This window comes from Hemiscyllium ocellatum, chromosome 25 (assembly GCF_020745735.1).
Source record: "Hemiscyllium ocellatum isolate sHemOce1 chromosome 25, sHemOce1.pat.X.cur, whole genome shotgun sequence".
In the NCBI taxonomy this organism is placed as follows: Eukaryota; Metazoa; Chordata; class Chondrichthyes; order Orectolobiformes; family Hemiscylliidae; genus Hemiscyllium; species Hemiscyllium ocellatum.
Genome location: NC_083425.1, coordinates 21938936 through 21954347, shown reverse-complemented (window position 1 = coordinate 21954347; position 15412 = coordinate 21938936). Strand labels below are relative to the sequence as shown.

The 15412-nt window shown below is 40.9% G+C and overlaps 1 protein-coding gene across 1 annotated transcript in view; it reads right to left on the bottom strand.

Moving 5' to 3' along the window:
* Window positions 1-14798, bottom strand: part of LOC132828023 (cAMP-dependent protein kinase type I-alpha regulatory subunit) — a 51197-nt gene extending 36399 nt beyond the window's left edge. The window contains exon 1 of the mRNA XM_060844911.1: window positions 14320-14798. Coding sequence (XP_060700894.1) covers window positions 14320-14490 — 171 coding nt within the window. The 5' untranslated portion in view covers window positions 14491-14798. The remainder of the gene's footprint in view (window positions 1-14319) is intronic.
* Window positions 14799-15412: the final 614 nt, after the last annotated feature.

Here is a 15412-nt window from a genome sequence, read left to right as displayed (position 1 = left end):
CTTTCACCCCTTGGTAATTAGGAATCTACCACTGCATTCAAAATATTTGAAAATTCTGTACCACTGCCTTTCAAGGAAAAGAATTCCAAGGACTTAACCCACAATTCTTTTCCCCTCATCTGCACCTTACCTCTGTCTCTCATCTTGAAATTATGACCCATCATTACAGATTCTCCAACAGGAGTAAACAACCTTTCCACATCCACCGAGTCAGGTCCCTTGGGATCTTATGTTTCAATTAAGTCACCTGTATTTTCTAAACTCCAGAGGGTAAAAGGTCAAGCCTATCTAGCCTCGTCTCAAGGCAACCCACTCACTCCAGGTATTAGCCTCTTCAACCTTCTCAGAACTACTTCCAATATATTAACATTCTTCTCCAAGAGTGACTAGCACTGTACACTGTACTCCAGACAGTCCCAACAAGGTCATGTGTAACTGAAGCATAACCTCCCTACTTTCATTCAATTCCCCCCTCATGACATTTGCTTTCCTGTTTACTTGCTGTACCTGCATACTAAGCTACTGCCATTCATGTATCTAAGACATTTGAATCTCTCTGTACCCTCTTATTTAGATATTATCCTGCTTTTTATTCTATGCCAAAATGGTAATTTCACACTTCCCCACACTCTACTCCACTTTCCACATCTTTGCCCATTCACCTAACCAATCTATATCCCTTTCTAGGCTCCTTACATCCTCTTCAGAACTCACATTCTTACCTATTCTATCCACAAACTTAGCTACCATACTATCAATCCCTTCAACCAAATAATCTATATAAATTGTAACGGATTGAGGCCCTAGCACAAAATGTTGTGGCACTCCACACACTATATCCTGCCAGCCTGAAGATGACCCCATTTGTCCCTCGCTGCTTCTTGTTAGCCAACCTTGTTAGCCTATCCATTCCAACACCAGATGGTTTTATTTTCTGCAATAACTTCTGTTTTGATACCTTATGAAATGTCTTTGGGAACTTCAAGTACAAAACATACACTGGCTCCCCTTCATCAACAGTCCAAATTTCTTCTTCAAAGAACTCCAATAAATTAGTTAAAATATGATTTCCTTTTGACAAAGCCATGTTGGCTCTAGCTTATTACCTTGAGCACATCCAGGGCCCTGTCATAACATTTTTAATAAAAATGTAAGATCTTCTCTCAGATAGATGCTCAGTGAACTAGCCTGTGGTTTTGCATTTTCTATCTCCCTCCCTTTTGAATAAAGGAGTTACATGAGTTATTTTTCAATCTAAAGGAATCTTCCCTGAATCTTGACCGCTCTATAAAATTAAAACTAGCTCAATGACCTCATTACTTCTTTTAACACCCGAAGATGAAAACCCCCAGGACCCAGGGACTTGTCAACTCAGTTCCACCGATTTACTTAGTAACTTTAATTTTCTGGAGTTTCTTCTTTAATTTCCAGAAAGCTAGTGCCCTCTTGTCTAGATAGATGCAGATGAGGCAGAATCAGAGAAAATAAAAATATATAAAAAAAGATCTCTGGCATGTCAACCTTTTCCTCTGAAAGTTAGCATCACATAATTACAGGGCATATTTTTGGGAAATTTCAAGCCATTACTGCTTCAATAGCAGAGAATAAATGTTTAACAGTTTGAAATTCCCTGAAAATGAACATCAATTTTTTAAGATAATATTTGACAAAAAAATCATTTTCCCCCATTCGGGATTGTTATGCAGCAAAAGAGAAAAACACATCGAAATAGAATTCTCCATAGTTGGAAAAGACATTGGTTATACCATCTTTGCAAGCACACAACACGAACTCCACGTTAGACTGGATTCTAAGATTTCTTTCCCATGATATAAAAAGTTTCCCAAACTCACTCAACAAGCAGTAAGGGAGCTTTATTGATTTTTTTTTTCATTTTTGCTTGTAATTGGCAAACCTGCTGCCTAATAAGAAACATCCAAACAGATACTATAAGTTCACTCAAAGACTTTGCAAATCCTTGCCTTCTATGAACTTAAGAAACTCATTCCTAATAGTATCATTGAAAAGCCGCTAACAATTTGCAACATTGTACTGTTGGAACGGTCAGAAATGGATAGCAATTTTTCCACCACACAAACTCCAATTCAAGTTTTTGAACACCCATTTAATCTTACGTGTGTCAAAAGTATTGCCTAAATTTCACGATGACACAAAGATCTGGCTTCAAACTTTAGACTACCCAACCAGAAGAAATAGTTTTCTCTGTCCATTGTCAGCTTACCTTTGCATCTTGAAACTTCCCCTAAATCACTCCACAAACTTAATTCCAGGAAATACAACCCGAGTTTGCAATATTTCCTCAAACTTACTTTTTATGAGATAAAACTGAGTGAGATATTTACATTTCAGAATTCTATGCATTAGAATCAGAGAGGATCACTGAACCCTTATTGTGGAAGCAGGCCATTCAGCCCATCATGTCCACATCAAACCCCTGAAGAACATCCCACCCACACCCATCCCTGCACTTCCTTCGGCTAATCCACCGAGCCTGCATATCCTTGGGCACTTTGGCCCAATTCACCTAATCTGCACATCTTTGGACTATGGGAGGAAACTTGAACATCTGGATGAAACCCACACAGACACAGGGAGGAGAGAGTGTGCAAACTTCACACAGACAGTTCCAGAGGGTGGAATCGAACCATGTCCCGAGCACTGTGAGGTAGCAATGCTAACTATGAAGTCACCATGCCATTCAAAACTATCATATAAACTAAATTAAATCACAAATTGCTTGTTAAGAAATGAGAATGTTTTAGAATTTTTGGAAAGTAAAATAATATCAAGCAACTTACTTATGGTGACATTTCAGCTCATTATGTTTTACATTTGAAAAAGGTTTGCATTTCCTTAATAAAAGAAACCACCTTTTTAAAAAAAACTTGCACCAAAAAGCAGAAATTTAAAACCTAATTACAAGAAATGAGTCAATGGAGGGTTGACATTTTTCCCAATTATTGACCATCATTTGGTGCTCATTTATTTCTGACCATCTCTAGCTTTCTTCCTGACCATATGGCTACAGTCAAATTCCTATATGATACTTGCAGCTATATAGCACTTTTTGAACGGAAGCACAAAAATACAGTAAACAATAAATTACTCTTAAAGACAAGTGTTACAAGGAACTCTTGCGCTCATAATGGTCTATAGCTATTAGATAAACCAACTTGGTGACATTTGCTTACTTTGAATAGAGTCTTTCACACAAGACAAGAACTTTTACATATAGATGAGACAGATCCTCTAATAGCTCATGCAAATTCAACATCAAGTTAGCATGACAGATATGACTTCAATGTCATGAGAAGACCTTCTGCAGTTCACACCAGGCAGAATGAATTACAGGTACAATAACACAAGGGTTATGTTATTGCACAAGTAATCCAGAGAAAGATCCAAAGAAAATATTAAATTCTGATAGCAGTTGGGGAATTTAAATTCAGTCCACTAAATTAAACTGGAATGAAACTCTGGTTGGAATAGTCATGGTGACTAAGTAATTGGCAGATTACTGCAAGAAACAACATGTGCACTCTTTAGCACATGTCCTACTCCTGTTCTGGCTTACTTGCAGCTCAAAACTACAGCAATATGTTTCATTCTTAAACTATCCTGTAATGCCCAAGCAACCACTACACAACATCAATATACAAGAATAAAGCAAGACAGACCAAGCTGGCATGAGTTGATCCTAAAAAATCCATTTCACTAACAACAAAATTAGGAGATCTGTCATACTCCAGTCAAACTTCAAAATATTTTTTTCCAGCCAGAATGTATCTTGATCCAGCAGTGCATTTCACCCAGCTAAACTGATGGCACATTCAGAAGAGGGTAGAAGGAAATCTGCTGATAGGCATCTAATACCCAACCTCAGCTGATCAATTAACACTCCAAGTCGATCCCCACCTGGAGGAAGCATGAGGGTAACAAGAGGACAAACATTTATTGGGAGGGACTATAGCATCCAGAATCTCAAGTGGTTCAGTAATACTACCTACTGAGCAAGCTAACTGAGTTCTGAAGAATACAGTTCCCAAACCAAACAGCTCTACAGCAGGTGTAGAGAACGTAAGCGAGGAAAAAAAATTACCCTCACAATCTACTTGTCACAGATGCATCTACTGTAGTATTCATAACAGCTATTACTAATTTTTGTGGAGACAGTCATGTTTTACTCTCGGAGCAACCTGTACAGCACCACCATGCTAAATGGGATAGATTCAGAACAGATCTGGCAGCTCAAAATCAAAAATATATACGCACTTTGGTCCATCAGCAGCTGCAATGTAAACATTCATTAATTCTTCAATCACTGAATTGCAGCTGTAACAACATGCCAAGGGTTCTTTGACATCATCTCTCTCGCACCTAAAAGGATAACGACAAGAAATTGATGTGAAAACTATCAACTCCAAGTCACAAACGGGCTTGACTTGAAAATGGCAATGGACCGACATCCTTTAACTCCAAACCCTCTCCCCCATCCACCACCAATTTGGGAATATCTTCATCACACAGATTGTTGCAATTTATGGAGAGTGTTTCCCAGGGTAAATAGCAATGGGGAATAAATGCTGACTTTACCAAAATTAGAAAGGAGAAAGTGAGGACCTTGTAGAGGGAGGAGGCAAATTTCTTGTCATCATCTCTTGAGCAAGTGATTACTGCAGATGCTGGAGATCAGAGCTTAAAAGTGTGTTGCTGGAAAAGCGCAGAGGTCAGGCTTATGCCCGAAACGTTGATTCTCCTGTTCCTTTGATGCTGCTTGACCTGCTGCGCTTTCCCAGCAACACACTTTTAAGCCATCATCTCTTGAGCACCTAAAAGGATAATGTCAAAGAACCCTTGGTCCACAAGCCTTGTTCCTGAAGAACAGCCTAAGCCTGTAACATCGATTCTCCTACTCCTCAGATACTGCCTGGCCTGCTGTGCTTTTCCAACACCACACTCTTCAAAAATAAGAAAAAAAAGGCTGAAAGAACACAGCAAGCTAGATAGTACCTGGAGGTAGAGGGGTCGATGCTTTGGGTGTAACCCTTCAGGACTGGAAGTGGGTAGAGGGGAAGCTGCAGATAAATGGGGAGGTGGGGCAAGATGGTGAAGTGGGGATAGGTGAAGACAGGTAGAGGACACGACATGGTTGGTCAACGGCTCTTTACTGGGTTAATGGTAAGATTCTTGGTAGTGTAGATGAGCAGAGAGATCTTGGTGTCAATGTACCTGGATCCCTAAAAGGTTGCCACCCAGATTGATGGGGTTGTCAAGAAGGCATATTATGTGTTAGCTTTTATTGGTAGAGGGATTGAGTTTCAGAGCCACGAGGTTATTGTGCAGCAGTACAAAACTCTGGCGTGGCCGCCCTTCGAGTATTGCACACAGTTCTGGTCACTTCATTAAAGGAAGGATATGGAAGCTTTGGAAAGGGTTCAGAGGAAATTTACCAGGATGTTGTTTGGTATGGATGAAAGGTGCTGTGTGGAAAGGCTGAGGGACTTGAGGCTGTTTTTGATAGAGAGAAAATTGAGAGATGACTTAATTGAGACATAAGATAGGATGGACAGCGAGAGCCTTTCCTCAGATGGTGATAGTTAGCACAAGGGGACATAGCTTTAAATTGTGGGCTAATAGATAAAGGGCAGATGTCAGAGATAGTGGGCGGCACGGTGGCACAGTGGTTAGCACTGCTGCCTCACAGCGCCTGAGACCCCCGGGTTCATTTCCCGACTCAGGTGACTAACTATGTGGAGTTTGCACATTCTCCCCGTGTCTGCGTGGGTTTCCTCCGGGTGCTCCAGTTTCCTCCCACAGTCCAAAGATGTGCGGGTCAGGTGAATTGGCCATGCTAAATTGCCCATAGTGTTAGGTAAGGGGTAAGTGTGGGGGTATGGGTGGGTTGCGCTTCGGCAGGTCGGTGTGGACTTGTTGGGCCGAAGGGCCTGTTTCCACACTGTAAGCAATCTAATCTAATCTCAGTGAATAGTAGAGGCATGGAATGCCCTTCCTACAAAGTAGTTAATTCACTAACTTTTAGGGTATTTAAATTGGATAAACATATGACACGGTAGCTCAGTGGTTAACATCACTGTCTACAGTGCCAGGAACCCCCGGGTTCAATTCCTGCCTCGGGTAACTGTCTGTGTGGAGTTTGCGCATTCACCCAGTGTCTGCATGGGTTTCCTCCGAGTGGTCCAATTTTCTCCCACAATGCAAAGATGTGCAGGTTAGGTGAATTGGTCATGCTAAGTTGCCCATAGTGTTAGTTGCATTAGTCAGGGGTAAATACAGGGTAGGAGAATGAATGTGGGTGGGTTACTCTTTGGAGGGTCGATGTGAACTTGTTGGGCCGAAGGGCCTGTTTCCATGCTATAGGGAACCTAATCATGAAAATGGAATAGTGTAAGTTTGGAATAGTTCAGATTGGTTCCACAGTGGCACAACACTGATGGCTAGAGAGCCTGTAATGTTCTATGTTTACTTAGAAGCCAGAATTTTCTTATGTAGGAAAAGTTCATTTTGAGCTTTTCTTTCAAGTTTAAAAAGGAGCAAGGCACACAAGACTAAAAGGTTGTCACTAGCTTCTTCCCATAAATAATGATTTAATCAAAAAGGAGTCAGATCATAGAAATTTACAGCAGAGAAGATTTTTATTTCAAAGTGGCTGTGCTGACTGAGAAAGTGCTATCCAGCCAAATCCAACTTTTGAGCTCTTGGTTCATAGTTGAATTGATTATGGCACATCAAATGCAGGCCCAAAGACATTTTTTTAAAATGCTATGAGATTCCACTTCTCCCACCACAGTGAGTTCAGGCCTATCAACCTATGGACAGGAATTCAATGCCCCTTCAAGCCTATCAATTGTTTTTAACATCGTGACATCACAGTTAAGAGAACCACACCATTCCTAACTAGTCTACGCAGACCTTTTAAACTTGTATCCATATTAATTTGCCCCTCAGCTTCTCCAGTCCAAAGAAAACATCAGCATACACAATCTTTAAGTCTTCACCAAAATTCACATCAACATCCTCAGCTCTTCTTTGTGTTCTACTGAGGGCAAACACATGCCACCATGTAGTGTGTGACCAGACTGTACACAATTGATGTCTAGTATTCAGGCATTACGAGCAACAACTTGTTTGCTCTTGTACCCTATCACTCACCTAATGAAGGTGAAACAACCAGCTTATGCATCTGACCAACTGCCTGAAAAAACATTTGTGGAGGGGTAGTCTAAAATTCCTCTCTCTGCACTTTAGGATGTTCTACCATTTAATACGATTTCCCCTACCTTGTTTACTTTACCAAAATACATTGCCTTATACTTATGAAGGAATTATATTGAACATTTTTCTGCCTATGTAGTTAATTGATATTTTCCTACCAGCTTTTTCCCTGCCTATCAATTAGAGTTATAGACATATATAGATCAGAAACAGGTCCTTTGATCCAACTCTCTCATGCCGACCAAACATCCTAACTTAGTCCCATTGGCCAGCACTTGGCCCATAACTCTATACCTTTCCTATTCATATACCCTTCAGATGCCTTTTAAATGCAGTAATTGTACCAGCCTCAACCACTTCCTCTGGCAGTTCATTCCATACGTTGACCACCCTCTACATGAAAAAAGTTGCCCCTTTAGGTCCTTTTTATATTTTTCTCTCACCCTAAACCTATACCCTCTAGTTCCGGACTCCCCAACCACAAGGAAAAGACTGTGTCTATTTATCCTATCCATGCCCCTCATGATTTTTTCAACCTCTACGGTCACCCCTCAGCTTCTAATGCTTCAGGGAAAACATATTCAGCCTCTCCCTATAGCTCAAACCCTCCAATGCTGGCAAAATCCTTGTAAATCCTGACTGAAGATTCACAACATCCTTCCCATAGGAAGGTGACCAGAACTGCGCACACTATTCCAAAATTGGCCTAACCAATGTCCTGTGCAGCTGCAACATGACCTCCCAACTTCTATACTAATTGCTACCAAAGGAAAGCATATTAAACACCTTCTCCACTATCTTGTCTACTTACGACTCTACTTTCAAGGAACTATGAACCTGCACTCCAAGGTGTTCAGCCACACTCCCAGGACTTTACAGTGTATAAGCCCTGTTCCGTCCACTACACCTCCAATTTTGGTGTCATCTACAAACTTACTAACTATACCTCCTATGCTCACAACTAAATCATTTATATAAATGACAAAAAGCAGTGGACCCAGCACCGATCCTTGTGGCACACCACTGGTCAGAGGCCTCTAGTTTCAAAAGCAACTATCCACCATCACCCTCTGTCTTCTACCTTCGAGCCAGTTCTATAACTTTTTTTCTGTCTGTATATTTAATCAGATCTCCTGTACACTTTTCTAGATTATTGCAATATATCAGAAGAAGCAAAGAACCCAACACTGAGCCCTGCAGAATACCTTCCAATCCAATCACTTTGTGCCTTGCCATTGCATCAATTTTAGATCTAGCTTGCAACTTTCCTTCAATCCCAAGGCTTTTACTTTTGGATCAGTTTTGCATTTACATATTGATAAAATCCAGGGAGGCCTTATCAATTTCACTACTCTCATCAATCCCCCTAATGATACTGTCAAAGTCAAATCAAGTTAGACAACCTCCCTTGAATAATTCCACATTGACCATTGCTTGATTAATCTGTACCAGTTTAAGCACAGATTTTAATAAACCCACAGACCTTTTCCCAATATATTTCTTATCAGAAAGGTTACACTGACTGGTCTGTAGTTTGCGTTATCCCTTTTAATAACACCGCATTACTAGTACTATATCTACAGCCAGCGATACAAATAGCATGTATTAAACAGGACTAAACAATTCCACAATTGACAGGTCAGATCTGTGCTCTGCAGTGCTGCATATCCAGTTAAAAGTGACAGAACAATTAAATAACTAACAGGTGGAGAGGAGGGAGGTTGTACAAATAACACCATCCTCTTCAAATGAGCAGCCCCATCACATCAGTGCAAAATACAAAGCTGAAGAATTTACATCCACCTTCAGTGCACATAATCTATTTCAGCTTCATTGAGATCCCAAACATCACAGATACCAGCCTTTCACTAGATTCACTCCATGTGATATCATGAAATGGCTGAAGACATCAGATACATAAAAAGCCCTGCCATCACTCCAACATCAGTACTGCTACATGCTCCAGAACCAACTACACCCCCAACCAACTGTTACAGTGCAATTACAATGATGGCATCAGCCCAGCAGCATGAAAAGTTGACTAGATGCGTGCTGTGCACATAAAACAGGACAAGACAAACCCAGTCAATCACCACTCCAGTCTACTTTCAGTGAAGTGATTGGAGTTGTCAACAGTGCTTTGAACCAATACTTGCAACGGAATTATTTGCTCATTCGCCCTGGCAGAACGCAAACTCAGGGTTAATCAGTATTTGACCTCACTAGAGCCTTGTCTAAACATGGACAAAAACTGAACTTGAGTAGAGGAGTGTAACAAGGCAGCATTTGACCAACAACAGCAACATGAAATCTTGTAAAATGGGAGTCACACCTAGTGCAACGGAATGTGGTCACGGTTGTTGAAGATCAATCACCTCAGCCCAGCATTACTGCAGCAGCTTCTCAAGATAGTAACCCAGCCTCAATCATCTTCAGCTACTTCAGTGATCTTCTTGTAATGTTAAAAGATTAAACTGGAATATCTCACTGGACATTATTGTAATATTAAAGGGTTAAACCACACTGACTGAACATTCTGGAGTGGGTAGAGATGCCATTCATGCAGGAATGGGGTCTCTTACTCCAATTAGACAGTCATTTGCTACTACTCCCCCTACTATTAACAAATTAAACTATCAGTTAATCTCTTCAATTCAGAAATACTTTCACAGCCATCCACCAGCCAATTTGGTTCACGTGCGTGATCATCCCTGATGCTGAAGCCTTTCGCACCTACATTGTCTGAGGAAACAGAGCCAGAATTAATTTGCAGGGCCACTCCAAAGCTCAGACACATCACACCTATGTTGTCTTGGGGAAATCAATGAGTCAGGAAATCTTCTGCATAATGATTCCCCAGGGTTAGGGCATTTGCATATGTATTATCTGATCATCTTACCATTATATCTGGGGTAACGGGGGGAATGCGTTTTCTTTGTTCCGAGTCTCTTTTCGGACTCAACTTTGCACGCCTGCGAGGAATATCAGAAGGGTCACCGAGCTTGTACAAGCTTTCATAAACTTTAACTGTTTGCAGAAGTTGGTGTGTGTGAATTGCATCTCTTGTGTGAAACCTCAGAGAGAATGTTAGGTTCTTTTCCTAAATTGATGAAGGTGGTGCTTTCTGATAAATGTTCAGCACCATTCATAAAGTGAAGCAGTCCGTGTCCGGAAGCAGCAGGACATAGACAACATTAAGGTTTTGGCTGATATGCAGTAACTAACAATTGTGTCACACAAGCATCAGGCAATTACCATCTCTTCATGTTCAGAATCCCCCACTTTCAACATTCTCAAACAGCCTTTATAAAGAACGCAGCTACAAGAACCAGAGACTTAGAACTCCACAGAACTCAATCTGTCTCTCTGAAATCTGACCACTGTTGATAAGGAGTTTGATGGAATAAAGAAGCCCAATTGATTGGTACCAAAATTCATTCATGACAGAAGCAGCAGTGTACAATTGAGTGGCTTGCTAGACCATATCAGAAGGCAGTTAAAAGTTCACCACATTGTTGTGGGCCTGGAGTTACATGTAGGCTAAATTCGGTGAAGATGGCATTTTAACTTTCCTGAAGGAAGTTAGAAAGACAATTAATTTCATGGTCATCAGTCGTCTTAATTCCAGACTTTATCTTTTAATGAATTCAAACGCTATTATCTGCCATGGCAGGATTCGAACTGAGAGCCCATGATCATCAGGTGAGTTTCTGGCTTAATACCACTACACCATAGCCTCTCCCTGATTAATTATAATATGTAATGCAGTAATTCACCAAATCTCCTCCACAGCAGAATCCAAACCAATGACCTCCACCACCTTGGAGGACTGGGGCAGCAGATTAATGCAAGATCCCTTCCAAGGGACTCACCATATGGACCTGAAACTATCACCATTCATTCCTTCATTCTCACTAGGTCAAAATACAATTCCCTTACAGCATCATGGGTGTTTCTGCAGGGAATGGACTAGAGTCAGCTTATCATGATTTTCTCAAGGGCAATTTGAGATGGTTAATAAACGCATGAGTAGCTACTGACACCCACATTCTATGCACACTTTTTTTTAAAAAAACCAGCACCTACACTTAGAATTTGTCTTCTAACTAGCAATGGATGCCCAGTTCAACAGTCACCCCTCTGCAACAATGTATTTTGCAAACTTCCAGTTCAGTGTAATTCTGAAGTGATTCAGTTTTTAAATCATCACCGGTCCTTAAAATCATCAACCCCTGTCAAAATGCTGCTATCAAAAAATAATCAGAGTATGCCAAAAATCAATATTCTTTTGCTGATACAAATAAACAATACGCAAGGCTTTCCGTCATGACTCAGTTCAAATCTTCAGAAGTCAACCTCATTGCTCGTTTTGCTCCAATCGTGTCCTTTGGAGCTATAATGTTCAAAGTTGGTCAGGCTAGTTTGGTAAGCCAACCTCTGCAATTGCTTATGGTGCCCATTCCACTGAACTGGACTTAGTTGGTGCTGCTAGTTACATACTCAAAATGGAAGTTTCTGAAGATTCCCAGTGATTTTGTTTAATTATTGAATAAAAAGCTTATTCCTTTAAAATGCCCCATATTTGTCTGAATTTTAAATAATTGAAATTTTGTAATGCTAACTTTCTGTAAATCAATTCTAATAATTCACAGTTTTTCTTGTCAAATTTGACCGACTTTGTAATCAGGTATGTAAAAACAAGGACTGCAGATGCTGGAAACCAGAGTCTAGATTAGAGTGGTGCTGGAAAAGCACAGCTGGTCAGGCAGCATCCGAGGAGTAGGAAAATCAACATTTCGGGGAAAAGCCCTTCATCAGCAATAAGAGCTCTTGCCCGAAGCGTTGAGTTTCCTGCTCCTCGACTTTGTAATCAGCCAACTTATTTGCAAACAAAATATTCATTAAAAAGGCAGTCAGAATTGGCATTAATTTTGTTAAATAGATCAAGAAGCAAATCATTGCCAATTTAGTCAAATCTCCATCCATGGAGATTTGTATGGCATCTCATACAAACGTAAAACAGTAAATGGCTAAGCAATGTTAGAACTAATGTAATCTGAATTTTTAGTAAAATCAGCTCAATCCTGTATACACGACAATCACACTATTACAGTTTACAAGTCATGTATCAATTTTGTCATTGTTTGACTTTGATGGTGGTCATCCAGAACTCCAAAGTAAAACAAAATATAAATCTAAACCTAATGAAATATAAATATTTCCGTTAACTGAAAAAAGATATTTTATACAGCAAACAAGTTTTATTAACCAGTGATCTTTTACATAATTTTCTACATGTAATTGAAATTTTACTGGGATACTGTATTAGCAAACTTGAAGAGACTTCAGAATTTCATTCCCTTCACTCAGCTTTAATTCTTGCAAAAACATTGTTTACATACTTCGTGTACAATATTGGCAAAGAAGCCCACTTTTTTTTTTAAAAGACTTCCTACAGTACAGAAACAGGCCATTTGGCTCAACAAGTCCACAATGACACTCCAAAGAGTAACCCACCCAGACCCATTCCCCTACCCTTTACCTACCCGACTAATGCACCTAACATTATGGACAATTTAGCACGGCCAATTCATCTGACTTGCACATCTCTGGATTGTGGAAGGAAACCAGAGCATCTGGAAGATACTCACGCAGACACAGGAACAATGGCAACTGTGTGGAGTTTGCACATAGGCTGGAACCGAACCTGGGACCCCAGCGCTGAGAAGCAACTTGTTTGAGGAGTTCTTGCTTACTTTTGAAGAAAAAGTACTTTCACAAACTATGCAAAGCTTCTGCCATCCATAGCCAACTAAATGACTATTTGTGCCATCTTTATGAAACAACATACCATTATAGTCCATACGATAACAATATTACCACAAGTACCAAGTTTTAGGATTTTGACCCAGTGACAAAGACAACTGGTAAACTTCCAAGTCAGAATGAAGCACGATTTAGAGTAGAACTTGCAGGTTGCCATGCACCTGAAGATACAGATCACAAAGGCAGGAAAGAAGGGATGAGTGTTTACAATGGCAATGGGTTGTTTCATATAGCATTGAGGTTCAAGTGTTTTGGAGTGCATTCATCTATACATGTGCAGAGTACTTCATAGAACACCTGGTAAGTGGCATAGATGGTGGAAAGGTTTCAGAAAAACCTTTGGTGAATAACTAATTGAACATCAAGACTGGTTTACATATTTTGCATCACTATCTTGTCATTGAAGAATCATGAATCAAGTACAATCCAGTCATAATCAGATGACAAGGGGGCAATATATTAAATGTGAAATTAAATTGAAAGCTCAGAGGTACGCTGTGCTTGTGGACAGAGGAGAAGAAGGAACAGAAGAAAAAGTGAACGGAGAAATTCACTGGATAGACAAGATTACACATGTTCAATTACTTCATTCAAATCTGGTAAATCACAAGATGATGCAAAGCGATTTAACGTTACTACTAACTCACGAGTTAAAAAAGAGTTCTGACGTCAATGTTGCAGTCACCAATGTCTCTAGACTAGGTGCCACTAGGATTTGGAGCGAAGCTGTAGCCATGAAGATAAATGATACGAAACTGATTACCCAGAATGTCTCAATATTTTTGTGCCTAGGTAAACAGGTGATTTCTGTCCGAAAAAACACAAAGGACTTTTAATGTTAATCTTTTTAAACGTGCGGTTACTCACCTTAATGATTTTTTTCACCATGCTTACAGCTGTTAACAATCAAACAGCTCACTAACAAACACCTTAACGATTGCTTACATCCTGCTTTGCCTTTGTCTCTGGTCCGTTAACTGCTCAGTAATGTATGTACGAACATGACCCAGACGTTTTTTTTTGTTGCCAACCTCTCTTTTTAGGTCGGCATTAAAGCATCGGCCTGCCACGTTCGCCATCAAGCTCCCCACGACAGAAGCTTGATGTTACACGAAGCAAAAAACAAAGTTCAACTGCCTTTTAATCATCAACACCCCCCTCCCCCCCACCAAAAAATAAACAAGGCCACTCTCTCATTTTTTTAAAAATAAAATGAAACCTACTGCCGTCTCAACTCACTTTCTCGAGTTTCTCGAAGTATTCCCTGAGGTAGGTGATGGGTTTCTCGGGCCTGGCGATGCAGAGCTGAACGATGCAGTCCTTAAGGACCTGCTGGATGTTGTGTTTGTGGACATACTGCTCACACTCTCGCAGGCTACGCTCTTCTTCCCCGCTCCCCACGGCCGCCATCTTAACCACCCAGTTAACGCTTCAAAAGCCTGAGGAACGAACGACAGCGAGTGAACTCGGCGCCGAGTAATGTAATCGCCACCTTCTCCTCAATCCACACCACCCACCCTCCCCACAACTCCCCGTCTCCCTTAAATAGAACCACAGCAGGCGGGGTGGCGGTGGGCTGTCTTTCCCACCGATCCCAGTGGCGACGGGCTGAGCCGAGGGCGAAGCTGTCCGTGGGAGCGGGGGCCCTGTTGGAAGTGGCCGCAACAGGACGAGTTTCCTCAGTCACTGTCACCTCCACCGGAAGGCAGCCGCGCCGCTGACGTCAATCCGCCTCGCTCTCATCCGCGGGTGTGGGGGAGGGGGATGGGGGAGGAGAGCTAGCAAGCACAAGCCTGGAAATGATGTGTGAGCTTACATTGCATGCGCTCGGAGCACTACACTTGCAACGAGCACATTGCATATTTACATGCTACACCTAAATATTCACTCTTCACATTACAGAACCATCATGCAAATGCTTGCATGCCTCCATCACACAGAGGTAAACTGATACATACACAGTGTACGTTTGCAAGCAAGCCTAGGCCATTGAGCCACTTTTTGCACTATTCAAGGACATCGCCACTGGAATTTTCCATTGTCCACCTTTAACCCGCATAATCGGTTAACAAAAATATGTCAGCCTCAGATTTTAACTAACAATTGGCGGAGCAACAATTGTCATTTGCGAGGGAGAGATTTCTACCACTTCCTGCACTCCTGAAAGATCAGATTCGTTTTCAGGTGAACCCCTTGATCCTATACTCTCTAACAGGTAGAAATAGTTTATATTGTCATTGTAATATTTTGAAAATTTCAATCAATCATAAAACAATAAGATGCAAGAGCGGAAGTAAACCATTCAACCCATCAAACCAGTTCTGCCAATTAG